The 27,063-nt window shown below is 37.0% G+C and overlaps 1 protein-coding gene across 1 annotated transcript in view; it reads right to left on the bottom strand.

Moving 5' to 3' along the window:
* The window catches only part of LOC107549680 (voltage-dependent R-type calcium channel subunit alpha-1E-like), a 161,860-nt gene that overhangs the window by 18,007 nt on the left and 116,790 nt on the right, over positions 1–27,063 (bottom strand). The window contains exons 22-44 of the mRNA XM_016230858.1: positions 23,731–24,079; positions 21,461–21,948; positions 20,473–20,794; positions 17,103–17,147; positions 16,262–16,368; positions 15,916–15,927; positions 15,720–15,816; positions 14,424–14,584; positions 14,095–14,229; positions 12,249–12,450; positions 9,472–9,636; positions 8,236–8,349; positions 8,019–8,111; positions 7,664–7,774; positions 7,006–7,071; positions 6,759–6,850; positions 6,422–6,590; positions 6,029–6,156; positions 3,921–4,017; positions 1,902–2,007; positions 1,694–1,801; positions 1,389–1,489; positions 982–1,088 (exon numbers count right to left, since the gene is read on the bottom strand). Coding sequence (XP_016086344.1) covers positions 982–1,088; positions 1,389–1,489; positions 1,694–1,801; positions 1,902–2,007; positions 3,921–4,017; positions 6,029–6,156; positions 6,422–6,590; positions 6,759–6,850; positions 7,006–7,071; positions 7,664–7,774; positions 8,019–8,111; positions 8,236–8,349; positions 9,472–9,636; positions 12,249–12,450; positions 14,095–14,229; positions 14,424–14,584; positions 15,720–15,816; positions 15,916–15,927; positions 16,262–16,368; positions 17,103–17,147; positions 20,473–20,794; positions 21,461–21,948; positions 23,731–24,079 — 3,375 coding nt within the window. The remainder of the gene's footprint in view (positions 1–981; positions 1,089–1,388; positions 1,490–1,693; positions 1,802–1,901; positions 2,008–3,920; positions 4,018–6,028; positions 6,157–6,421; positions 6,591–6,758; positions 6,851–7,005; positions 7,072–7,663; positions 7,775–8,018; positions 8,112–8,235; positions 8,350–9,471; positions 9,637–12,248; positions 12,451–14,094; positions 14,230–14,423; positions 14,585–15,719; positions 15,817–15,915; positions 15,928–16,261; positions 16,369–17,102; positions 17,148–20,472; positions 20,795–21,460; positions 21,949–23,730; positions 24,080–27,063) is intronic.

Below are 27,063 nucleotides of genomic sequence, written 5' to 3'. Positions count from 1 at the left end.
GGGTGTCATGCCATAACATATTTTTAATACGACTGACTTTATATTTAATGTGAATTTAACATTGAAAGTTAATGTGAATAAAAACATTGTAAGTTAGGCTACTTATCATAACACTTTAATTGTACAGAAAGAGCGCAAAGAACATTTACATTATCAAAGAACATTTTCACTGACAGTCTAGAGTTCAAGCACTCTCAAAAACTCCCATTAAAATCACTGAAGCTGTTTACACTGTGAAATGAATATCTTACTTACAGATTCATACACACATCTGCAGTTTGTTTCTAATGATAGAATTCGCCAGAAAGAGGAATTCAGACAGCGAGCGAGTAAAGAAAACACCAGCATTTTAGCAATGACTCATCTGAACACCTCTGATTGGCCATTGCATTCATAAGCTCAACAGCATCGTGTGTGATTGGTCATAATGCGCAGTGCTGTAAAAACGCCAGCTAGCGAACGCAGATTTGAATTTTAGCAGCTGATGATATGACGCGCTGAACGATTTAACCATGCTGGTGTTATTGTATCAAATATAGAAAATATTATTCTGCTATTTTTTGTCTTTTGGAAGCTACATTCAAAATCCCCTTGGCTCAAAAATCTGAATGGGCATGACGCCTCTGAATGAAATATATTTAAGCTAGTTGCCAAAGCAACATTTCTCATTTTCATTTAGTATAAGTTAAAAGTACTAGAGCAACTAAAACTAAATAAACTAAAACAATAAAAACTATATAGACATAATAAAAAAATAAACTAATTAAAATGGCAAAAACACAACAAACAAACAACTTAAACTATAACTAAAATTAAAATGAAAAGAGAAAATATAAAAATAAAAACATTCAAAATATTAACAAAAACTATATTAGTATATCAATGATACTAAAATAACACTGGTGCAGACAGATACAGGGCGAATGTACTGTAGGTACACACACACACACACACACACACACACACAACAGGTACAATTACAGGGCAGATCCTGCATTGTGTGACAGGAATGGCAGAGCTTTGGCACTGCAGAGAATTTCCTGTGGCAGTGAAGACGCATCCATGCGCTGGAACATCGGTGCATGTTTCTGCAAGACAACATTAGATGGTCAGCACAATCTCTCCAGTGACACAGAGATCCAGTAAACCGAAAAACAGTACATCTTTCCAGCTTTAGGACGTTTACACTTCAAACTGAGATATGAAGGTTTTTCTGTTATGTGTCTTCAGTAAAATGAACAGCATTCTATACAGTTAGAAAAACAGCACTCCATACTGTTAGATGGCAATTTTGCATATATAAGCTGATTAAACAGGCGGGAGGTTGTGAGTTAACTAGTCTTTAGCTCTGAAGTTCTAGTGCTTTAGAAGGTAAAAGATATCTTTACCTGTTCCTCAAGCTGTTGACGGAGCTTCTTAGCTTTGTTCTGCTTGTAGTAGTCCATGATCATCATGGCTGCATAAATCTTCCCAATGGTCATGTCACTAGCTGGAAGAAAGATTTGTTTGTTGTAGAAAACTAAGATTTCTATGCCGGCTGCAAATTACACTCACTTTCAGGGGAGTCAGTGGGCACAACAATGGTACCACAAGCTAAACTGTCAAGAGCAAGGTGAATAATACTCGAAAAATTAATAAAATAACACACTATTAAAACTTTAAGAAAAAAAAAATTATCATTCAGATCTCTCACCTTTGTGGACGGGTACAAACAGATCAAGAGATTTCTGGGAGAGGTGTGGCCAGATGACACTGATTTCCTTCTGCAATTCTATGTCCATCTGACCCCTGTCCTCACCCCCTGTTACACAAAGACCATTTAACTAATATTATTGTGAAAAAAAAGACAAACCAGTGGAAGTTTGATTTTTACAAAACTGAAAATGATTAATGGTGCCAACCTCGAGCGATTTTAATGTCCAGCGCAGTGCGTATCAGGGCCATAAGTGTGGAGGTGAAGTGGACGGACATGTCCTCATCCACTGGCATGTTCATCAGAACCAACCGCTGAGAGAAAGTCACCATAAGGACAGAAGACAATTGAAATACAAGGATTGCAAAGCTAAGGAGAGAGCATGTTTTTAAAATAGTAATCTAATGGTCATCTAGGTTTAGTTGTCTTTTAACTTCTACAGTTAACACCAAGAAGATGTCACAACATCACTCATTCATGCACATAGTTGAAACACGTATACTGGATAGAGACAGAGTAGAGATTTATGCATAGAAATTGGAAAAGGATCACACTTTATGAATATGCCCTTTGCAATATGTCTTTAACACTGGAATAAATGTCAGGGTAATGACAGTGTTTTGAAGATGTTAAGGTGACATATTCAAATAAAGTATAATTGGTGGATGTACAGGGACTTTACAGTAGGATGATTAAGAGTTCAATGACAAAAAATAACATCACTGATCGTCTACAAATAATCATATAGATCAGGGCTCCAGACAAAAAAATCGAGTAAGGAGCCATTGGCTCCTATATGAAAAAAACTTAGGCGCCAAATAATTTTTTTAGGTGCCACAGAATAAACGTGTTTTTTAAAATTTATTATTATTATTATTATAAATTTTTTTACATTTTAATATTTCAATCATACTGTCATGTGTTTATGTCTCATTGTTTCTTGACTTTATCAGCATTTTAATCCATCTTGTAGATGACCTGGGAACTAAGGTTCACTTAAAGTGGGTACTAAATGTCTTTTCCAACTTGAAATATACAGTCACAAAGAATTGTTCATTACACAGAATCAGTACCAATATCGTGGACCATAAGCATCACTTGGCCACTGAGTGTAGTTTGGGCTCCTCCTCAGTGCATCCTATAAATGTTGTCATACACTCTTAAAAATAAAGTTGCTTCACGATGCCACAGAACCTTTTTTGTCTAAATGGTTTCTGTGACGAGTGGGGGCGGGGCCGAGAGCCGTGGGAACGGAGCGAGGCCGGTGGAGTAATTGATAATGAGCGACACTTGCACCACTCACCGGTCTCGAGTCCCACGGAGGAGCTCCGGAAGGATAAAAGGAAGAGTTACGACAGTGAAAGACGAGAGAGGACCAGGCCTGGACTTTATTTTGTGTTTTGGTTCTGTTTGTGCACGACAGTCGTCCGCGAGGGGCTGTCGCGCTATTTTGTGTTTATTTTATTATTAAAGTTTTCTTTGAATGTTTGCCGGTTCCGCCTCCTTCTTCCCGAGCTACGAACTTTGTTACATTGGTGCCGAAACCCAGGAGGAAGGAGGGACACTCTGTCAGCGAGCCCTCGCTGCTGAGGGGGATCGCGGTGCTGAGGAGATCGGGCAGCAGGAACAAGCGGAGAGACCGCCGGTGGCTGCCCGAGGCGGTGGTGCTGGAACGATGGAAGACTAGGTGGGATGGAGAGCTCGCTGCTGCGCTCCTGGGTCGAAGAGGGGTGGCTGCTGTCCGAGAGGGAGCAGAGGAGTCGGCCCCATTCGCCACTCGTCACATACGTCTTTCACTGTCGTAACTCCTTCTGTTATCCTTCTGGAGCGTTTCTCTGTCGTTCCTCCCACAGCAAATTGTGACACTGACAGCTTTACCTATTGTAGTTTGTTCAAGTTGACCGTTTTAATCGCAGTCTGGAGCCCTGTATAGATATATGTATTGCAATTATTTGCATACAGTGGCCCTAAAACAATTTAAGTTACTCAAAATGTAACTAGATAGAAAACATAAAACCAAGTGCAAAACTTTTAGTTAACTTGTGTTTCACAAATCATTCTCACTTGGCTCAATATGCTTTTACATAATGCAAAGATACAGTATTCATATTATTTAAAGTTTGACTAAAGTGTCCAAATACATCTTGGGGACACTTTAACTACAGCCTTGAGCTTGAGCCTCTTGAAAACGAGCAGACTTCATTCAAATCATAATACTGCAGACTACCTTATACGCCACTTTGGAGGGGCATTTCTTGCCCAGGCCAAGCGGTGGCGACATGCAGGTCAGCATCTCGTACATATCAGTGTAATGAATACGGCCACTAGGAGGGGGCAGTCACCAGGGGCAATGTGATGAAGAGGAGGAGGAGGAAGAAGAATTGGGCATTTCCAAGGAACGAGGGAGGAGAGGAAGATTGGCATAGAGGAAAAAGGAAACAACAGAAAAATAGAAGGAGAAGGAAGAAACAGGAAAGGGAAGGTCATTTTAATGTGTTTCATACTTAAAGGAAAAACTGTCAAAAAGGGAAACTGATTAAACGTAGAGGTGAGGTCAGGTGGAGGTCTTTCTATGCAATGCAGGCATAGAAGAGGCTAAAGGAGAGAAAATATTAAAACAGCCAAAGATCTGATGAGTCAAGCAGGTGGATCTGAGGATTTGACTAGCTGTATTGAAAAGGAAGCACTGCTATTATAATACATAACCCAGAAGGGGCATTGTGCTCAGAGCCAGAAATTAACAAATGGCAGCAAAGTTCGATTTGTGGAAGCAAAAAAAAAAAGAAAAGTCATGACTTTCTGAAGTTTTAAAATTTTTGTTCATGTATAAGTGTATAAATAATATTTAATAAATATAATGCATAAATATAAAAAATAACCATAAAAATACAGTCAAATAGAAAAATACAAATACTATATACGTGGGATTAAATATAATATTTTTTATAATATATTTATATAATTGTTTTATATAATGTGTAAAATTAAATGTAATATATCAAATTTTCTAATTCAAAATGTAACATACAGTTTTTTATAATAAAAATTGTTTATAAAAGTATGCCCTCATAAGGTAAAAACTTTCAAGTAGTAAATATTTCCCCTTTAAAAATATAAAATGAATTTCTGCCACTGTGGTAGGTCAGGGGAGAGATGAGCATAATGTTCTTTTGATTTTCAAACAGGTGAGGCAATGGCGAATATGAGGAGTCTGCCCTCCTCAAATAATGTTCAATAAAAGCCCCAAATCCAATTCAGACACAGAGAGACTGAATCCCCACTAACATCCATTGACAGTGTTAGATATTATCTAATGGAGTTCACTGATGGATGGCTCTCAGTGTCATTAACTGCAGCAGTTATTCACACTTCAGGAGCGGGACGCGGGCCAAAGGGATGAGCTGTCTCTCTGTGCGCTGAGCTCTTGTCTCTGCCAGTCTTTGACCCGGTGGAAAGCACTAGAGTAGATCACGGGAACAAGAGGGGGGTGAGGGGTGTTAGCTAGTGAAGGTGTGGGGAATGACAAAAGGAGAAGAGGAGAGAGAGGCAGAGGGGAAGTTTTTCGTGGGTGAGCCAAACCTTGCATGCCACCCTGTAGGGGCAATTCTTTCCAAAGCCCAGAGGAGGTGATATTGTGCGTACTACTTTGTACATCTCCTTATAGTGTAGCTTTCCACTGGAGAAGGAAATACTGGTCGTTAACAGTAAATTAGACAACTTCAAGACACATGTAGTAGGAGTGGTTATTTTTCATGAAACACACTTTAAAGGGGTCATATCATACATTAGTAACGTTTTCTGAACCAAAAGCCATCATGATATAGCTCTTTTGTTTTACACCCTTTCTCTGACTCTTAGAATATACTGTCATTTTGAAAGTAAATGCTCAAATGACCATTTTCTGCAGCGTAGTGTCAGTAAATGGGGTTCGAATTCAGCAACAGTTTGCTTTCTTAGTGTAATGAACTCTTTAATCTCAAAAGACCAAAAAAAAAAGATTCTTCATGATACGACCCCTTTAAGTAATTCTGCAGGGTTTCAAATTAGTGTAAAGAAAGAAACAGAAACATTACTGACAATTACAATGCAAATTTCCCTGTACATTTTTAAAAATATGACATTCATAAAGCATACTTTAAAAAAAAACAAAAAAACAATTGTTAATAAACAATTGTATGTTTTTCATAAATGTATTATAATCAATTCAAAAATAAAATATTTTTGCAGAATGAGAAAATGTTAACCAAGTAAATCACAGTGTGTTTTTTTTAATTGTACATCTGTATTGCATTTGCATGTGTTCAACTGAAAGGACTGGAAAGCTGTATCTCTCACCATGCTGCACGGTCATACTCTCCCCAGATCCGTACAAACTCATCCAAGTGGTGAGGACCCAGAATGGACGAGTCACGCGTCAGGTACTCAAAATTATCCATGATCACGGCCACAAACAGATTTAGCATCTGAAAGAGAATTAGAGATGTGAAAATAGAGACGGAGAAACAGACAGAAAAGCAGAAAGGTATTGAGTGAAGGTAAGAATGTTGAGCAGTGGCGGATATTCATGTTTTCAAGTATACAAGTTTTTTTCCATTTTAAAAACTTGCCATATATATTTTATGTGCCAAAAAAATGGATTTGGTGTGAATAGGTCTTAAGTGTGTGGGTTTTCAGTGTACAGGTTTGTAATGCTATGTATTTGTGTCATTAAAATGAATTGCCTCTCACCAGAAAAGAACTGAAGAAGATGAAGGAGACAAAGTAGAAGTATGCAAATTCGGTACCACAATCTTTTTTCTCATTTGTTGTTGAGTTGTTGAGTGATTCGTCTTTTTCACAATCCTTCTCTCCTAAACACGATAACATGATTTCTTGCCATGACTCACCTGTTGCACTCCTAAACACACACACACACATATGTATATTATAAATTAAGTCAGATTTATTAATGTCCAAAAGGTGGACTGCTTCATTGTATTGGCGTCATAGTAAAATAATCAACACACCATAAAATGTAGCACCGTTTTTTTTTTTTTTTTACAACAAAGAAAGAAATTAATCTTACCTAAACAACAGCATGAGAGCACCAAAAAATGTCCTAAAGTTATTGTGTTCGTTGATTTGGGTTTTGGGATTTAGCTTGATGTTGCCGAATACCTTTGATGAAATTACAAACACATAAAAGGTGTCTGTCACATTTACAGGCTTATCGAGGTAAAGTAAAAGAAAAGGTGGCAAAGAAACAAAGGAAGAGACAGAGAGAAGAATATAAAGATGGAAACAGACAGTCTGGGGAACAAGACAACCTTTACCTGCATGCCAATGATGGCATAGATGAAAAACAGCATGGCGATTAGCAGACAAACATATGGAAGAGCCTGCAAGACGAATCTCATGTTAAGCACTAAACTCACAAATGAATATAAAATTATATTTACATTTCCTAATGAAAATACCAGTGCTTGCAAAGTTTTAGTGTTAAAGTTTTAGGTAAAATGACAGTTTGAAGCATAGGTGGAATGATTTTCTTTCCATGAATAAACTATGTAACCCAGATGCTTGATAAAGACAGATAATTTTTCAATAATGTGCAAATATTACAATTACATAATTGCTGGTAGTTATTGAATAGCAAGAACAAAACTCATTCCCCGCATCCCCGCCCCCCCCCCCCCCCCCAAAAAAAAGCTGATTAAAGTAGAACGTATCATTATTGTTACAAAACAAATGTTTAATGGTTTAAAGTGGAAGTAACATTTTGTAAAAACCAATGCAGTGCAAAACTTTGATAGGCTTTTATGAAACTGTAGAAACAGCATTATGAGAACTCTGAATCTATTCTCTGAAAGAAAATATTTTATATTAAGTGGCTTTTGTTCAAATAAAAGCAAAAAGAGTGTTTAGAAGATAAATACAAAAAGGAATAAGGCATTTCAATGTAGTGCTACTGCAGTAAAAGCTATGTCTGACCTTGAAGGACTGGACAAAAGTCCAGAGCAGAATACGAATGGTGTAGCCCTGACGCAGAAGTTTAATCAGCCGAGCTGCCCGGAATAACTTCAGGAAGCCCATATTAAAACCCTGCAAACCAATCAGAACACAGAGGTGATTGTGCAAATAAATACTGGACAAAAACCAATCAGTATATAAAGGTCATTGCTTGAGGAAATAAATATGGCGTATACTGCAATCAAAACACAAAGAAGCTTGCTAGTGCAAATAAATACTGGCTAAAAAGCAATTTGAATACAGACGTAATTGCTCATGCAAACGACTACTGCCTACAAAGAACACATACTGTATATGAGGCTGACTGATTTCTCACTTTTACAGTGTGGACTTTGTCAACCACAATTTCAGTGATGCTTCCTAGGACTGTGATGAAGTCAAATATATTCCATGTGTCTCTGAAATAATTCTGAAAGATATAAAGGTAATAATGAATGCTGGAAATGCATTTCGTTGTATATATATGTACACAGTGTATATATATATATATATATATACAGAGAGAGATTATCATATTCCAAGTGTGTGCTTACCATAATTCCAAATGCCAGGATCTTGAGAACACATTCCACAGTGAAAATAACAGTGAACACAGTGTTGAGGTATTTTAGAGCATTGTCATAACCTTCAATACGAGGATCATGATGCTGATAGAAAGCAAAAAAGAGAGACAAACAAACTTCATGAACTTCTATGTGAATCACGTGATGATCAAGCATTTTGAACTTCCATTGACGCAACTCTTTCTCAATAGCTCTGTTAGAAACCCTACACATCTGCCTAGCAATGTCTTGGCAACCACTGAGTATGGCAACAACTATGTAACACAAGTATACAAAGTACAGAGAGCCTTTAAACTTCAACTATTTCTTAAAACTGCCCAAGTATTCAAACTACTTAAGACCTAATTATAAAACAGACATTCCTTTTCTACTAATGTCACTTAGGCCATGCAGGCTTACAGATAATGTTAAGCAATAGCCAAATAGCTATTTACAGTAAGCATCATTTTACACATATTCAGGTCTAGAGCCATTCTATTGTGGAACACCTACATTTCACGATAAAATTAAAAACTTGACGGATGATAATTTGCCAATAAAGCACTTTGAAAATTAAAACTGAAAACTAAATGAATAAGACAGACAGAGAGAAAGGAAACTGCTCACACTTCAGTTCACTACCTAAAAATATCTGCTATATTACTCTCTCTGTGCTCCAGTGTTAGGCAGACCACTGCAGACATGATGACTAGTGGAGGCCGACCTATATCTCCAGGTGAAATTAGTCACGGGAGATGTCAGGCTAAAGCTAATGAGGAAAAGTTAAATAGTAGCTGGTGCTTCAGATCAATATTTTATAAGCTGTGACTCATGGCTGTCTGGTTTTCTAGCAGTATCACAGACCAGGGGTCACCAGCAGGGGCTGAAAAACAGCTAAATCAACCCAATTTACTTTGACAAACACACATAGAGAAAGAGGTATTTAGAAAGAGGTACATACTCACAGGCTTAAAATAAGTTTATTTTCATAACAAAGACACCTAAAAGAATAATATATCCTTCCATTTCTGTCATTATATTTAAGGCATAATGTACGGTTACTGCAAGTAAACCCATTCTGCTTCAGCATACCTCAATGCAAAGTGGAGGGAAAGTATTTTTGCATGGCTATTAATAAGATAAATGAATGAATGAATGAATGAATGAATAAATAAATAAATAAACAAACAGATCACAGTGCAGCAACATAAAGAAATTCCTTCTTACCTTCATCATGAGAACAATGGTGTTAAGGGCAATCATCGTCAGTATGGTGTATTCAAATACGGGAGACACCACAAAGTGCCACAGCCGGTACTGTAAGGTCTGTCTGTTCTGAGGCATATAGCGAGTCAAAGGTTTGGCACTGATGGCAAAGTCGATACAAGCCCTCTAAGAGAGAAATATACAGTAAGAATGTTTCTCGCACATTTGCAATTAACCTCACATAAGATTACATAAGATTGCTTGCACTTTTGTGCACGATTCAGGTCACAATGTCTGAGAAAAAAAGCTAATATGACGTTATTGATGGTTAAAGGGATAGTCTACCCAACGAATGATTTCAGGTTCCACTGACTTCCATAGTATGGACAAAAAATACTATGAAAATCAATGGGACCCAAAACAGTTTGGTTACCAACATAATTCAAAATATAATCTTTTGTGCGCAGCAAAATAATTAAATGCATTCAGATTTGTAACAACACAAGGGTGGGTAAATGACAGAATTTTTTTATTTTTCTGAGTGGACTGACAGAGGGCATGACAGAGAAAATAAATAAATAAGCACACATTTGGTCAACTTTGGTCAGATGAGATGTTGTCAGGCCATATGTCAGTAAAAACTAATTTTCCTGTCCTGTCAGCCGTTATGCTGTGCTCGTAGCACGTGCTCTTCAATTGCATGCACAAATGCAGTTGCACGCTCTGTATATAACTTCATATTAAATCGCAAATGAAACTACAAGCATGCAATGTCGTAGCTATGTCATCAGTTAAGTCAAAAAGGCGATTAAAGCTGCCTTAAACTGTGCATGTAAGTGTCTGTTATATATGAGTCACATTTAAGAACATGTCTCTGAAATGCAGTGGTTTTCAAAACTGTCCTGGAGCACCCCAGCACTGTCTCCCTCATCTAACACACCCGATTCACTGTCAGCTCATTAGTAGACACTTTAAGACCTGAAGTGGGTCAGAAAAGCAAAGAGTTGTGAGAAAATACGATGTGTGTCAGATCTGCGTCATGGTCAGCAGCATCAGCTCTTAAAGCAGCCAAAATAACCTAATAACCAGCTGCTGTGATGTCTGTAAATCAAAGAACAAAAGAAAAAAGAGGAAATCAATAACTTCTGTGGCTTTAAGGATTTAATATTTAATTTAGAATTTAGTGTTTGATAACTTTCTGTATATTTCCTACTAGTGGCGGCTCGTGGGAGGCAGGGGAGGCACAGCTTCCCCATAATTTTTAGGTGAAAATGGGAGGAGGACGATTTAATGTTAATAAAATTCACAATTAATTTCAGTTCATGTCTCAGAATGTGTATTTTTTGTTTGTAATTTCACAGTTGTAATACCATAACATGAAAGCACTGCTCTTCTATCGCGAATGTGCCGAATCTGCTGATGTAATTACAACCGCTAAGTGATATAGAAGGGGAGGGGGAGGCCGGGAGAGCTGAGCTCTCGTGCCTCCGTTGGTAAAAAAAAATTAGCCAATCAGCATCGAGTGTTCACTTTCAGAGCTAAGGAGTGTTGAGAAAAGGACCCTTGCAAGGGAGGCTAGCCTCCCTTCTGATATCAACCAATCATCAAATAGACGTAAATTATGTGATATTAGTTGGAACGTCGGCCGCTGCGCTGATAATGTACCAAGTACTTATGATGAGTAGCAATATTGAATATTTGATTGCCAACAGATTTACCAAGCTGTCATTCAAACAGTATATATACAAATTTAGGGAAAACAGCCTAAGCTGGATATAGGCTACAGCAGTCGGCTTAATTAAATGGTGCAACAGACAGCTCTCTTTTAACACAGACTTTTAAGAAGGGATGGATGTTTGCTTCAAGTGACAGGCCAGGTAAGTGAGATTATATTATCTTGCTGTATGTATGTCGTTTTCTTTACGTTTTCTGACTAAAAGCAATTAAAAAGCCATTTTAAAGTGGTTAAGCAAATAATAATAATAATAATAATAATAATAATCGGCAGGGATCCCAGACCAATACAATTAGTGTGCCTCCTCTATTTTAAAACCCACGAGCCGCCACTGTTTCCTACTTGCTGAAGGGTATCAGTGATATTCACCTTCAGTCATAAAAAGATGTCATTAAATATTAAAAATATACTCTTAATGTTAGTCTTAATGTTGTTTCTTCATCAATTTAAAGATTGAATATGAAATTATTTCAATATAAAAGTATATTTAATCACTTTAACGTTAGGTGGGATTAATCGCGATTAATTAGTTTTTTTTATCGATTGACTCTATACTATAAATAAACCTGAACATGCATGCAGTAACCTAAACCAAAAGAAACCCATTTAACTTTGTTTTGACACTGTTCCTGGCCTACTTCTTTTTGAAGACTAGTAGGAAATAAAAGATATCAAAGGGAAGGAAGTGCAGAAGTAGATTTATCTCTGAGTTTGCCATGAATGAAGATACACATGCCAATTTCAGCTACATTAGCTTTGGGTTGATAAGACATGCAAAAATATTTGGATGTCAAAATAATGTCTTGAATCTGGAGCACTTCTCATTCAAAAGGTCCTTTGAGACTGCTGAAGTGAAGAAAATGAATACTTCTATGAAAAGCACTCATGCCGTATGCACAAGTGGCAGCGCTCTGATAAACATTCAACAGCAAATCACATAAGAACATCAATACTTTTCTTTGTGTTGCCTCAAGTGTGTGCAATTGCTTCTATACACATTACTATACTACACACATGTACTCGGCTGGATTTGCAACATGAACATAAAAACGGGATCAGTCACCTCGTTTTTCTCCAGACTGCACTCCTCCATCATTTTGTCACCCTGCTCTTGGAAGGTGATGATGATGAGGGCCACAAATATGTTGACGAAGAAGAAGGGGAACACCACAAAATAAATGACATAAAAGATGGACATCTCCATTCTGTTTCCCTGACTGGGACCCCGGTCCTCCTCGGTCACATCCACAGAGTGCTGCAAAACTCTACAATACCAAAGACTTTGTTAACAGACAAAACTTTATACGTTTATCTATGATATATAGTATTTGGACACTTTTTGGCTGCCAAACATTAGTGGAACATGTGAATAGTTAATGTGATGAACCACATCTGTGGTTCCTCTGCTAGGACACCTGTCCGAACTTGAGGGGAGCTGACTTCATACACATACTAAAATCACCTATAGACTAGTTGGTTTAAAATCACTGTAAAAAAAAAAAAAGTTGATTTGAACTTGAATTGATATTAATCTAATGTAATGGGATTCACACAAGTGTGGCTTAAAGGTGCTGCAAGCAATGATTTTTGAAATATCAGATACAACAAAAGGTTCCTGCATATTTAAAACACTTCTTTAAAACACTATTTAAACATTCTGTTTACTAGTGTTATTACAGAAATCTTACCTGCTTTATTTATGTATGACTGAAAAAAATGCATCAGTTCTACCCCTTTTTGCCTTGTTGAACATTCAGGTTTGTTGGCAATGTATTATCTGACATGTCTTAAGGCCCCGATATACTCAAAACAAAGTTCGTTCTTCGTTTAGGGGTAAAATGAAGTTCGAAATACGTGAGCAGCGGTATACTGTTATCGAACATCCCGACGCCGCCCACTCTGATGAAAGTGATGTTTATATGAATATGTAAATATGTGCTGCACGCTTTCCTCTCAGTAATAAAATAAACACAAAAAAAATGGAGAGAACAGCAAGTATTTTTTTTATTTTATAAAAAAATTGTTTAAGTTTCCTCCAAAATAGTGGTTCTCAACGAGGGGGGGCTGTGGGCCACTATGGGGCATCACTGATTCTCCAGAGAGGCCATGAGATAAATTTAAATGAAATATATTCATATTATTCATTAATTTTACAATTTATATGTTAAATAAAAAAATTAACAAAGCACCACCTCTCTCTCTGCTACAAACAGCAGCTCAAAACACCCAACAACCGCAGGAGCATATGATACGCAAATTACAGCTCTTGGTTGGATAAAACAAACCAGTGTCGCACTAGTAAAATTTTGATTGATGATGACTATAATCAAAGTACAGTGACATACGGGAGTTGTACATTAGGCGCACCTGCTCTTGTATCGTATTTCTGCATGAACACTGAAATATATACACATAGCTGTCAAAATGAATGTACTTTGAGTGTTTAATAATGGATGCTTATCGAATACGTTTTGGAGAAGTTTGTGAGGATCAGTGGTGTTTATGTACATATGGGCATCAGACACTCCAAACATAGACACAACTGCTTGTTCTGAAAGAGGAAGTGTTCACTGGTGATGTCAACCCAGTTTCCACACATTCATTTTTATTTTCATTTGTATTTTGGTGTGTTTAGTTCTGAAATTACTGTATAACTGAGCAGAGTAAGTACTTTTAAGTTTTTGCAAAATATGCTTGCATAGCAGTATTGATGTGGAGAGGAGAGGGGCCTTGTAGTAAAAAAGGTTGAGAACCACTGCTCTAGAAGGTGAAAATGTGAGTTTCTGAATATGCAAATATCAGCACAGCTTCTAGAAAGGTGTTAAGTAGAATGTTAATCTCCTTCAGGTGTTAATAAGTGTGTCAAAATGATACAGTGTGAAAACATATATAATAAAGTTGGCTCTTACTGCGGCCACCCTTCGCCAGTGGATACAGTGAAGAGAGTCAACAAAGCCCACATTATGTTATCATAATGAAAATCACGTCTCTTCCACTCTCGTTTCTCCTTTTTCTTGTCTTTGTCATAGTCAATGTAGTAACCCCTATAAAACATTAAGAAAAATTTTTTTCCACATCATTTGCAGAGAAGATTCTGCACTCCTAAAATGTAATTCTTCTATTCATAGCAGCAATGACATTTTCTAGTCTTCTGAGCTTTGAATAATGTCTGAGCAGCTTTAAAATTAATTTTAGCATTATATTTAGAATTTATATTGCAGATGTAATGGGCACCCACTTGCACTCGTTTTCTGTGTCCTTGGAACTGTCGGTACAGTAGTAAAATTTCCCTTTGAAAAGTTGCACTGCAATGACTGCAAATATGAACATAAAGAGCTTGTAGACGATGAGGATGTTGAAGACATTCTTTAGCGATGTGACCACACAGTCAAACACAGCCTGCAAATCAAAAAGAGAGAAAGAACAATGAGAGATAATGACAATTTTATCATTTCTATTTAACTTTATTGTTATTTCATTTTTATTTTGGTAATTTTAGAATTTCAACATTTTGCGTTTATGTTTTTCTTGTATGTACAGTAAAACGGACTTATTTTACCATTCTTTGGTGATATTCTAAATATTTCATTTGACTGTTGTGCTAAAGTGTTATTGTAATGGTCAGTACAAAATTAAAGCAGTTAAAAAAGCTATCTTTTCCCAGCTGAGATATTTGCAACACTTAAGTCTCTAATGAAATTTGCTCTACTTTAGAAAAGCAGTTGTCCGTCTGTCTCTTAAATCTGTCTCTCACACTATCACTTTGCCTCTTTTTTCCACACATTACTGGCTCTTTCTCCACCTCTTACACCACAAACCCAAGATACACAAACACACACACACTGAGAGCTCTGTCAGATTGTGAGGACTGGGAACTGAAAATACTAATGCAGTCTTTTCACACATGGCAAGAGAGTTTCATCACCTTCCCTCTTATCTCATTGATCTCATTCTGCTGCTTTGCTGACTACATTTGTCAAATAATCAACTTCAAATAATTCAAAATGAACAACGTAGATACACACACACTGTTCAACTAATCAAGTATTCAACTAATTGCCTAATCCAGTAATGTCTTACAATTCAACAAAGATTTGTACCTACACACACACACACAGGGGTCAAAAAGATTCTTAAAAAATCTTTATTTTTTTTAAAGAAACCTCTTACGCTCACCAAAGCTGAATTTATTTTATCAAAACTACAGTAAAACACATGATCCTTCAGAAATAATTCTACTATGCTCATTTGTTGCTCAAGAAACATCTCTTATTATTATCAATGTTAAAAAAGGAGTGCTGCTTAATGCTTTTGTGGAAACTGTGATACATTTTTTAGGATTCTTTGATGAATAGAAAGTTAAATAAAACAGCATTTATTTGAAATAGAAATCTTGTGTAACACTTCACTGTCATGTTTGATCAATTTAATGCATTCATAAAGAATACAAGTATTAATTTATTTCAAAACAAACAAACAAACCTTTTGACCCCTGACTTTTGAACGGTTGTGTATTCCTTTCATGTTCACATACCTTGAGTTTGGGAAGTCTTTTAATAGTCTTAAGAGGCCTCAATACTCTGAGAACACGGAGTGATTTGATGGTTTTAATGTCTCTTCCTGTGTTACTCCTGTATAGCATGAAAACATGTAACTAAATAAAAAACTGTCCTACTTCTCATGTACAAACACACACACACACACGCAAAATCACTAGAGAATGTGTTTACCCCATCACATTCCTGCCAGATGCCGTGAGCCACAATCCACAAGAAGACCAACAGAGAAAAAATGAGAAACAGACAGGCATTCTGAATCAAAGAGCTTCTCAATGAACAAAGAAGTGTTTTACACTCACAACACAAAAAAGAGAGCATCAACTAACATCAATATGTGTCAAGAATTTGAAATGTCTGAATGTTTTTTCTCACATAAGTCATGTAGTTATCACACAACATTAATGGAATTTGAAGATGAATAACAAAACATTTGAGCAATGCACCTAAAAAGCTTAATCAATATGTTTCAGCTTTACCAACAAAATGCTAAATTACACTTGTTCATCATTTGACTTACGTGAGAGCAAAGGCTACCAGAGCTCCCACCACAACTATGAAGTCCAGAATGTTCCACAGGTCACGGAAATAGGAGCCATCGTGTAAGATCAAACCCTGCTCAATCATCTGAGAAAGATATGATAACAACATACAGTGGATACGGAAAGTATTCAGACCCCCTTAAATTTTTCACTCTTTGTTATATTGCAGCCATTTGCTAAAATCATTTAAGTTATTTTTTTTCCTCATTAATGTACACACAGCACCCCATATTGACAGAAAAACAGAGAATTGTTGACATTTTTGCAGATTTATTAAAAAAGAAAAACTTAAATATCTCATGGTCCTAAGTATTCAGACCCTTTGCTGTGACACTTGTATATTTAACTCAGGTGCTGTCCATTTCTTCTGATCATCCTTGAGATGGTTCTACACCTTCATTTGAGTCCAGCTGTGTTTGATTATACTGATTGGACTTGATTAGGAAAGCCACACACCTGTCTATATAAGACCTTACAGCTCACAGTGCATGTCAGAGCAAATGAGAATCATGAGGTCAAAAGGAACTGCCTGAAGAGCTCAGAAACAATATGGGGTACTGTGTGTACATTAATGAGGAAAAAAAATTAACTTAAATGATTTTAGCAAATGGCTGCAATATAACAAAGAGTGAAAAATTTAAGGGGGTTATTATACATATACACACACACACACACACATATATACATATTTATTAAAAAAAAAAAAATATATATATATATATATATATACAGTGTATATATATATATATATATACACACACAGTTTAATTTTGCAAACTGAGGAACATACATGAAAACCAGAACAATCCATGAACTTACTTTGATTATCATTTCAAATGTGAAGACACCAGTGAAAGCAAATGGCTGCAATATAACAAAGAGTGAAAAATTTAAGGGGGTCTGAATACTTTCCGTACCCACTGTATATAGTATATTTACATAATACATTATATATATATTATACATATATACACACACACACACACATATATAAATATGAACAATCTAATGTGGAAAGTTGTGGCCTAATGGTTAGAGAGTCGGACTTGTAACCCAAAGGTTGCGGGTTCGAGTCTCGTACCAGCAGGGATTGTAGGTGGGGGGAGTGAATGTACAGCACTCTCTCCCACCTTCAATACCACGACTGAGGTGCCCTTGAGCAAGGCACCGAACCCCCAACTGTTCCCCGGGCGCCGCAGCATAAATGGCTGCCCACTGCTCCGGGTGTGTGTGTTCACTGTGTGCACTTTGGATGGGTTAAATGCAGAGCACAAATTCCAAGTATGGGTCACCATACTTGGCCACATGTCACTTCACTTATCTTATCACCATTTCTGAACAATCTTATCAGGCTATATGCACAACAAAGTTATAAATTATATATCCTGTGTTTTTTTTCTTTCATTTGAAAACATTAAACAATATGTGCAAACAAAAAAGTACAGAAAAAAAAGCATTCAACACAGAGTGCAGAGCGAATGGAAAAAATGGCTATAAAGCACATACATATACACTCGAGCTGGCATGTGGTTATCGTGTTTGCATTGTTTCATATGTTCTTGTTGAAAAAAAACCCCCACATGTACATGCTGTGTGTCCATTAAAGCATTTTTAGCCAGCTGAAAACGCCAGGTGCTCTTCTGAATATGCCTAGCTGTGAACGCTTGCGAGCGCTATGGAGGCACTTTGGTTGCTGTGATAAAGAATAGCCACTGAAGTAATGTGGCAGACGCATCACAAATAAAATGTTGCATGCATTATTTTTAAAATAATGCATGCAACATTTCATATATCAATTCAGTGTGTTTTTTGCCCCGCCCATTCTCCACTGTGATTGGACGGCTGACTGAAAACTGACAGTGAAGAGCAGTGCGTTTTGCCCAAAGTTGAACATTTATTAGCTTTGTTGTACTGCTGATGTCTTAAAAAATGTGGCACTCCCATTGAAAACTATTGATAAAATATGCTAGCCTCGAGAAAAAACGCTTTGGTGGATACACGGCCTTAGTCTGTTAACAATAAAGCCAGCAGCAGAGAAAGTGAGTGATCTCTCGGCCTCACTCGGGGTACATCTGCGCCTACCTGCAGTGAATGCAGTGATGTGCCGCTGTTTTTTCTTTATTAAACTAGAAAGACATTTAGGTGTTTGTATTTCATATGATTCCTTATTTTAGTGATAAATCAGTTTCACTTGACAAATTTGCGTGCTCAGGATTTATCAGGGATTTAGGCTACAGCATTTATGGCCAGCAAAGCTGGAATTCGAATATTCGACTATTCGTGCACACCCCTAATATATATATATATAATATAAAAATATTAAATAGACATTATATATCATCTATCTATAATAAAAATATAATAGCCCAAATTTATTGTTATTTTTTATTTTTTGTGTTATTTTAATGTTTTCATCTCAGTATGACTTATTAAATGAAGACAACTAGGAGCTTGTTGCACAATATTACTAATATAGCTATTGCATAGATATTATATAGGATAAATATTATGTAGAAATACTTATGTAATAGGGATGCTCCGATCAGGATTTTTGCAGCTGATATGAGTACCGATTTCTTGTTATGGCATGCTGATACCGATGCCAATTCTGAATCTTCAAGCTTTATATAATATATGTAATAATGTTATATAAATAATAACAAAAATGATTCCTTATACATTGAACATTTTAATATGCCTTTAGAATGGGGTTTATGCATAACATTATCAGGATACTTAATATAAGACAAAAATAAATACAAACAAAATGGAGCAGTCTGATGCAACCCACAAGGTTTATTTAAACATTATCCAACAGTAAACTGTGGAGGACAAAATAAACATTTAATCTCCTAAAATGGAGAAGTCTGATGTAACTTAAACATTGTCTAATACAAGTCTGAGCAGGACAAAACTAAAGAACTAATTGGAGTAGTTTGATGTAACTCATAAGGTTTAATACTGTCCAATATAAGACTGAGGAGGAAAAAAGTAATAGAAACCTTTAAACTACTGAAAGAACAAAACAGTTCGGTCACGGTTATATCCACGGGCGCTGTGGATAATCCGCGGGTCGGGTAATAAAAAAATGCATTCTGATTATTTGCGGGCGGGTCGCGGGTGGATAAAATAAATCATAAATTATGCAAATATTAACTACATTTTTTAAAATAATTTTTTTCATCAGGCAGACGATTTCATTTGTGTGTGTGTGTTCGCCTGATCGGGAAGTTGCAGTGACAGAAATGGTGACATTACAGATAAGGTTTGAAAGAAGTAAAGCCTGTGTTAAAGCTATTGAGCAGGCTAATATGGCCAAAAAAGATATTTTGTTTTATAAATAAATGTTCATTTAAAAGCAGCCCACGATCAGCGTGTTATGTTACCGTTACCCCTTACGGCTCTGAAGAGGTTTTGTTCTGTCCTCCACGCTGTGCCAACTCACAAAAGACTATTGTAACCAAGCAGCGCAGAGAGCCTCTTCAGAAACGTGCCGCGGCTGGCTCATAAACACAAGCACTGACTAGAGTGGCCGCGATCAGCTCTGGTTCCCGTGGAGCCGTAACGCGCCATAGACGTGTGCAGTGAGGTGCAGATCAGCTCTAACGTCACTGAATCTGCTGTTAAAAATTAACCATCCATTCATCATATCATCATGTGAAACATACACGACAAATGACGAATTTTTCATTGTTTCTCAAACATCATAACATTTCCACACCGGCGTACGCATCATGTTCGTCCTCACGCACTGACGTCATCAAATTGCGATCGGTTTGTGAGATCGAGTCATAAAATGTGATTATCGGTCGATACCGATCTCCGGCCGATCGACCGGAGCATCCCTATTATGTAATATTACATTATTATAATATTGTATTACATTAAGTATTATAGATCTTCTATAGAATATATTGGAATATATAAAATAGAAATAATTAATTTGCTAAAAATCTTTATGAAAAAAATATGAGAAATACAACGGAATCAAAGTCACAAGTCAAATCTGAGGATGAACTCATTTGGTGGTGTTACTACTAGGATTTTTAAGTAGCTTAGCCAGCAAAATGTTCTTTTGCTATCTAGCTTCATCAAAAAGAGCATGTTAATGGCCATGTCATTGCTAGTGAACAGCCTGGTTCTGCTGGTCTCCTCTAGCTAGACTAGCACCAATCCAGCACTAACCAACAACAATCAGTCTAGCTGATCTTATCAATAGGGTTATCAGTGGTGCAGGGATGCTCAAACCCGTAATGGAGGTCAGCTCCATGGATGGCTGAGTGTCGGTGACCTCTATCATGATGCTGGTGTTGAAGGAGGACTTATCCTGATTCAAGCATCCGTGGTTGTTATTATCGGTCTCGCTGGCACCCAAAGTTGCCTGTGGGGACTGCTGGAGAGTGCTGTCAGTGAGCTGTAGAGTTGCAGGTTCTGAGTCCTGAGGTGGGTTTTTGTGGGGGGAATTGGTTGGTTTGGTTTCTGATGATTCAGAGTTGTCTGGTTTGTTCTGCCTGTGGAAGGAGAGAAGTTAATAGCCGAATTTCTCTCTCCAGTCTTCCAACAAAGAATATTGTGTACTTGGACATAAAAAATTGATAGGTATATGTGAAATTAATGTAAACTGTCACCATGATGTGATGTGAATAGAGCTGTTCAGTCATGATGTCAATTTGTAGATCAACCTGGAAGGCCAATTCGCTAGTTTCCTCACAAAGTTCTAATGGGTTTTAGGAATAGCAGCTTTTGATTTATGAGTAAAATAGGTTCTGTGGTTAACATGACGTTCATGTTTGTTTTACATGGCAAAGCTGAATTTTCAGCAGCCATTACTCCAGTCTTCAGTGTCACATGATCCTTCAATAATAATTTTAACATGCTGATGAAATGCTCAAGAAGCATTTCTTATTATTATCAGTGTTGATAACAGTTGTGCTGCTTAATATTCTTGTCGAAACAATGATACAATGTTTTCAGGTTATTTTATGAATAGAAAGTTCAAAAGAACAAAAGATTTTTTGTCATATCATAAATGTCTTTTGATCAATGTAATTTGTCCTTGCTAAATAGAAGTAATACTTTTCTTTAGATAAATAAAATACTGTGCCCAAACTTTTGAACAGTTGTGTATATAAATTGATACAATTATATAAATCAAAAGAAATAATTAAACAAACTACCTCTGTTCAAGCACCCTGCCATCTGGACTGATCTCTCCATCATTCTTTGAATCCTTTTCATCTCCCTCATTCCATGGCCTTTGTTCTCTACTGTCAACACCACCGTCTCCTTGTGGTGTTTCTTTACCCCTGGCATCTGTTTGAGGTTCACGGTGGTGTGGGCCTCGGGGCCTGGGCCTGGGCCCCATATCAGGGGTCAGCGTGTCCCCCATCGCAGGAGGCCTGTACTTACGGACTGCCCGCTGCCGCCTGTTTCCATTCAGTCTGGGGCAATGGTTGTTGATGTCCAGAGTGCCCTCGGGTGAGGTCTTTGATTCAGACAGCTCTGTCAGGGGTAGGTTCAGCGTCACTGGGGGTTCAGGGAGGGATATGTCCACAGGCATTGGTGGCTCCGGTATTGGAATAGCTAAAGGGGGTTCAGGAATAGGAATGGACAGAGCTTGCTCATTCACGGGCATGTCCATAGCCATGGGTGGCTCTAAGGTAGCCTCCGGCATGGTGGTGGTTGTTGTGGTCTCGATGGCTATCCGCTTGCTGTTAGACGGAGATATCCCAGGCTTCTTGTGGTGAAGGCATCTTAGCTGATTTATTATTTGTTTGCTTCTTAGCTTCTAAAAAATTTTTTTGAATTTGAAAATCTCAAAAATGAAACATTGACATTTATTATTGCTACCATGAGTTTTGGTCCATCAATATGTAAATTTAACAATTCACTTTTAGTTTAACTTTACCTTTGCAGTTTGAATGTTTGGTTTCTAAATTTATCTAGAATTTCAAAGAACTTGTGCTCTTAGCAGCCAATAATTCACTGTACAAAACACACCTGCCCATGTTGGAATACACTTGGGCAGCTTCTACCAAGTGACAGATGAATTTGCACTTAAGTAGATTTTGATTGGACAGATAACAAAAAAAAAATCCTTTCTATTAAATGTTGAAAAGCCTATTTATATTGATATTCTAAATACATAATGTATATAGTGTTTACCCGAGCAAACCTGCGACCCACCAGTCGAGAACCACTGGCTTAGACCATTCAGTTGACAGCTGGTTCAACATGAACATCTTACTAGTTAAGAAATATGTAGGGCACCGGCATCAAAAAAACAACATCATGGTGACCAGGTGTACTGGTCAGGTCAGCAGGGTAGCTGAATATGAGAATTGAAGTATCTGTGGGCAAAATATTTAACAGACTGCTGTTAACAAGTACTCTGTAACACGTGGTAGAAAGGGTCCATTAATTTTTATTTTCATGACTTTGTATTTTTGTGTGACTGGAATTCATGGTCCAGCTTTTAAGGACAGCAGAGATGGAAAACAACTGGATAGAGTTGCAATATCAAAGTGAAAAACGAAACATAGAAACTGGAAAAAGAGTTGATTCAGAATGGAGAGAGAAAAGAGAGTGCAGGAAATATCATTGCAGGAAACTGACAAATCAAATTCCAACCAAAGATCAGACTTGAAAATGTGAAATCAGACATTTGATAAAGATGGTGGAACAGAAAGCTTCACCCAGATAGATAAATTAGGCGGTGCTTAATGTTAAAATTGAAATAAACAGACTATTACTTACTGGTACTTGTACTCTTGTGTGGTCCGTGTAATCAATGAGCGATTGGTTGAAAACAAGACATTAGTGCTTTCAAGAACAAGGACAAAACAAGCCAAGCATCACAGCCCAAAAAGGTCATAGACTAAAGTCGAGACAAATACTGTTCCCTTTCAGTCGGTCACGTTCGACGTACGTCGGAACTGACCGACGAATTGGTGATCGCTTTGGGAGATCAATCTACTTCGAGTGTAAGATATATTATATATATATATATATATATATATATATATATATATATATATATATAAATCAACAAAAATGTCCTTAAGATCAAAATGTTTTAGCTGATTTATTATTTGTTTGCTTCTTAGCTTCTAAAAAATTTATTTGAATTTGAAAATCTCAAAAATGAAACATTGACATTTATTATTGCTACCATGAGTTTTGGTCCATCAATATGTAAATTTAACAATTCACTTTTAGTTTAACTTTACCTTTGCAGTTTGAATGTTTGGTTTCTAAATTTATCTAGAATTTCAAAGAACTTGTGCTCTTAGCAGCCAATAATTCACTGTACAAAACACACCTGCCCATGTTGGAATACACTTGGGCAGCTTCTACCAAGTGACAGATGAATTTGCACTTAAGTAGATTTTGATTGGACAGATAACAAAACGGGCATGTCCATAGCCATGGGTGGCTCTAAGGTAGCCTCCGGCATGGTGGTGGTTGTTGTGGTCTCGATGGCTATCCGCTTGCTGTTAGACGGAGATATCCCAGGCTTCTTGTGGTGAAGGCATCCAGGTGGTCCATCGTGCTCCTCACTGGGGCTGCTGAAAAGGATCTCGCGGCTGGACATCTGTCTGTGTCGGCGCAACTGGCTGGTCCTCTGCTCCCAAACTGACATGGTCAATCTCCTCCTTCTCTCTCTCCTGGACATGAAAGAGTTAGAGGCATTGAGTGGACGAGCATCAGCCAGACTCTCTGAATCCTCAAAGGAGTAAGCCGCACGGCTCCGGTGAATTGCACGCTTCCTGTACAGGTAGGGCCTTCTCCTCCTCCTGAGGAAAAAGAGAGAGGACACACAATAAGACTGGATGGCAAACTAAATGTTTAAACAGCCATGCCACAACAATGTTTTACATTACATTATCACTCATAAGCAGAACAAAACCCTTTCTACCCTTCTGAAAAGACCAACTTAGTCCAATGGTTCTCAGCTGGTTTCGCATCAGAGCTCTATATTACATTGGACATCAAGTGAGAGAAAAGACTAAAAAAAATATATAAAATAAAAAAAAAAAAAATCCTTTCTATTAAATGTTGAAAAGCCTATTTATATTGATATTCTAAATACATAATGTATATAGTGTTTACCCGAGCAAACCTGCGACCCACCAGTCGAGAACCACTGGCTTAGACCATTCAGTTGACAGCTGGTTCAACATGAACATCTTACTAGTTAAGAAATATGTAGGGCACCGGCATCAAAAAAACAACATCATGGTGACCAGGTGTACTGGTCAGGTCAGCAGGGTAGCTGAATATGAGAATTGAAGTATCTGTGGGCAAAATATTTAACAGACTGCTGTTAACAAGTACTCTGTAACACGTGGTAGAAAGGGTCCATTAATTTTTATTTTCATGACTTTGTATTTTTGTGTGACTGGAATTCATGGTCCAGCTTTTAAGGACAGCAGAGATGGAAAACAACTGGATAGAGTTGCAATATCAAAGTGAAAAACGAAACATAGAAACTGGAAAAAGAGTTGATTCAGAATGGAGAGAGAAAAGAGAGTGCAGGAAATATCATTGCAGGAAACTGACAAATCAAATTCCAACCAAAGATCAGACTTGAAAATGTGAAATCAGACATTTGATAAAGATGGTGGAACAGAAAGCTTCACCCAGATAGATAAATTAGGCGGTGCTTAATGTTAAAATTGAAATAAACAGACTATTACTTACTGGTACTTGTACTCTTGTGTGGTCCGTGTAATCAATGAGCGATTGGTTGAAAACAAGACATTAGTGCTTTCAAGAACAAGGACAAAACAAGCCAAGCATCACAGCCCAAAAAGGTAATTGACTGAAGTCCAGACAAATACTGTTTTTCAGTAGCATTTCAATGCTCTACTACAGCCAATTTTTATATTTAACATAATATTTAACATTTAACATGTTGTATTTATACTATTGCTGATAATAAACTAAAGTTAATGTTTTAAAGTTTTAAGTTTTGGGCTGCGTAGCAGGGCAGCAAAGCGTCACATGACAACATGATGGTAATTATATTAGATAAGAAGCAACAAATACAGTATTCTGGAACATTTTGAAATGCTGAGACAGTAAGAAACATGGCACAGATATAAGACATATAAAAATGGGATCCATATGCATAAGCACACAATATCAGAAAGAGAGAGCACCCTGATTCATTTCTTTAGTAGTCAACTGGTCATTCATATGCATTTCGCAGGGATGACGTCCATAGTTGTCATGCTAACTGAAGACATGCATTCATTTCCCAGTTCTCGTCAAGCAGTTTCGGACATGCTGCAACAGCCTTTTTTTAAACTTTGAAGTAAACATGCAAAATCCAAATGCCACAGGCCACAATTTCCAGACTGAGTTCACTGACAACCAGCTCTCACATTATCTCCCAAAATGCAGTAGAGAAGAGACCCTGTGGTATTCACATCATACCAATTTATTCTGACAAAGGCACGGCCTCCATTGCCTCATACAGAATGCTGTTTGTTTGGTTTTGTTTTCAATAATTGTCCAGCAAACATGTATTATATTCGTCTCTCAGTAATGACAACAATGACAGTAAAGCCTCTTTTCTATACAATGACACTCATCACAAATATTGGTTATTAGGTATTTAAAATTGCGAGCATGCCAAAAAAAAAGTATATAAATATATATATTACAATAAATGTTTTCACAGGGTCCAAATATAACATTTGCCAAGCACCAAATGAGAATAAAAACTGGATTTGAGGAAATCTAATTTGCCAATGGCTAGCAACTATAAGAAATTATGTATTATGTTGCAATTCAACTTAAACTGTAAGAATGATGTAAGATATGTAAATTAATGTTTTAAATCAGAAAGATATAAACTATCTACTAAAATTCTCATGTATCCTCTAAAAACTTTAATCACAGTGGGAAACGTACCATTAGAAGTTTATCTAGGAGACTGGAATGATTTTTTTTCTCCAGAACTCCATGTGGCGACACAATATTTCTCTCATTAAGCCACCAAATGAATATAATAAAAAGACAATCACAATGTAGCTTAACATAGTCATGACAGGTGCAGTTTCACAGTGAGATAAACACTGACTTATCTTGTACATGATAGTGTGAATGACACAAGATGCTGTTTGTGCTATTTGCCACTAAGAGGCAAGGAAAACAGCTAAATGAATCAATTGTCTTTAGGGATGTAACGATGCACGTAATGAGCTGGTTGAAAATCAATAAAAATAAGTGACGATTCAAGTTAGTTGATATGTTAAACGAATCGCGATACATTTGGGGGTGGGGGTTTATATGAATGTCTCTCTGGGGGGAACTGACTGTATTGAGATAGAATTGTTTCATAATTCCAAATAAATAGATTATGACTCACAAATAAATGTAAAAATATTAACAAAAATTAAACATATTGACAAACAAATAGAATGAGATCCACAAATCTTAGAGTTTCACAAACATGAATTAAATTCACAAATAAATATAATGAGATTTGCAAATTAAAAAAAACATGATCACAAATATATTTTTATGTTACAAACACAACTTTGCCTGGCATTCTTTTGTGAATCGCGTCCTGTACATTTATAGATCGCTGCACGCATTTGTGGATTGCTTGCTGTGCATTTGTGAATGGTTTACTGTGCATTTGTGGATTTTGAAACATTTCTAGCGTCAAGACGCTGACAAATAAACAAATGTATAGACTCCACCCAACGTCTACTTAAGCAAATCAGATAACAGCCACACTTCGCTAACCAATCGTAGCACGTTCTCG

The sequence above is a fragment of the Sinocyclocheilus grahami genome, unplaced genomic scaffold (assembly GCF_001515645.1).
Source record: "Sinocyclocheilus grahami isolate Dianchi unplaced genomic scaffold, SAMN03320097.WGS_v1.1 scaffold16.1, whole genome shotgun sequence".
Lineage (NCBI taxonomy): Eukaryota > Metazoa > Chordata > Actinopteri > Cypriniformes > Cyprinidae > Sinocyclocheilus > Sinocyclocheilus grahami.
Note: the sequence above shows the minus strand (reverse complement) of the source record. Positions and strands in the feature narration are given on the sequence as shown.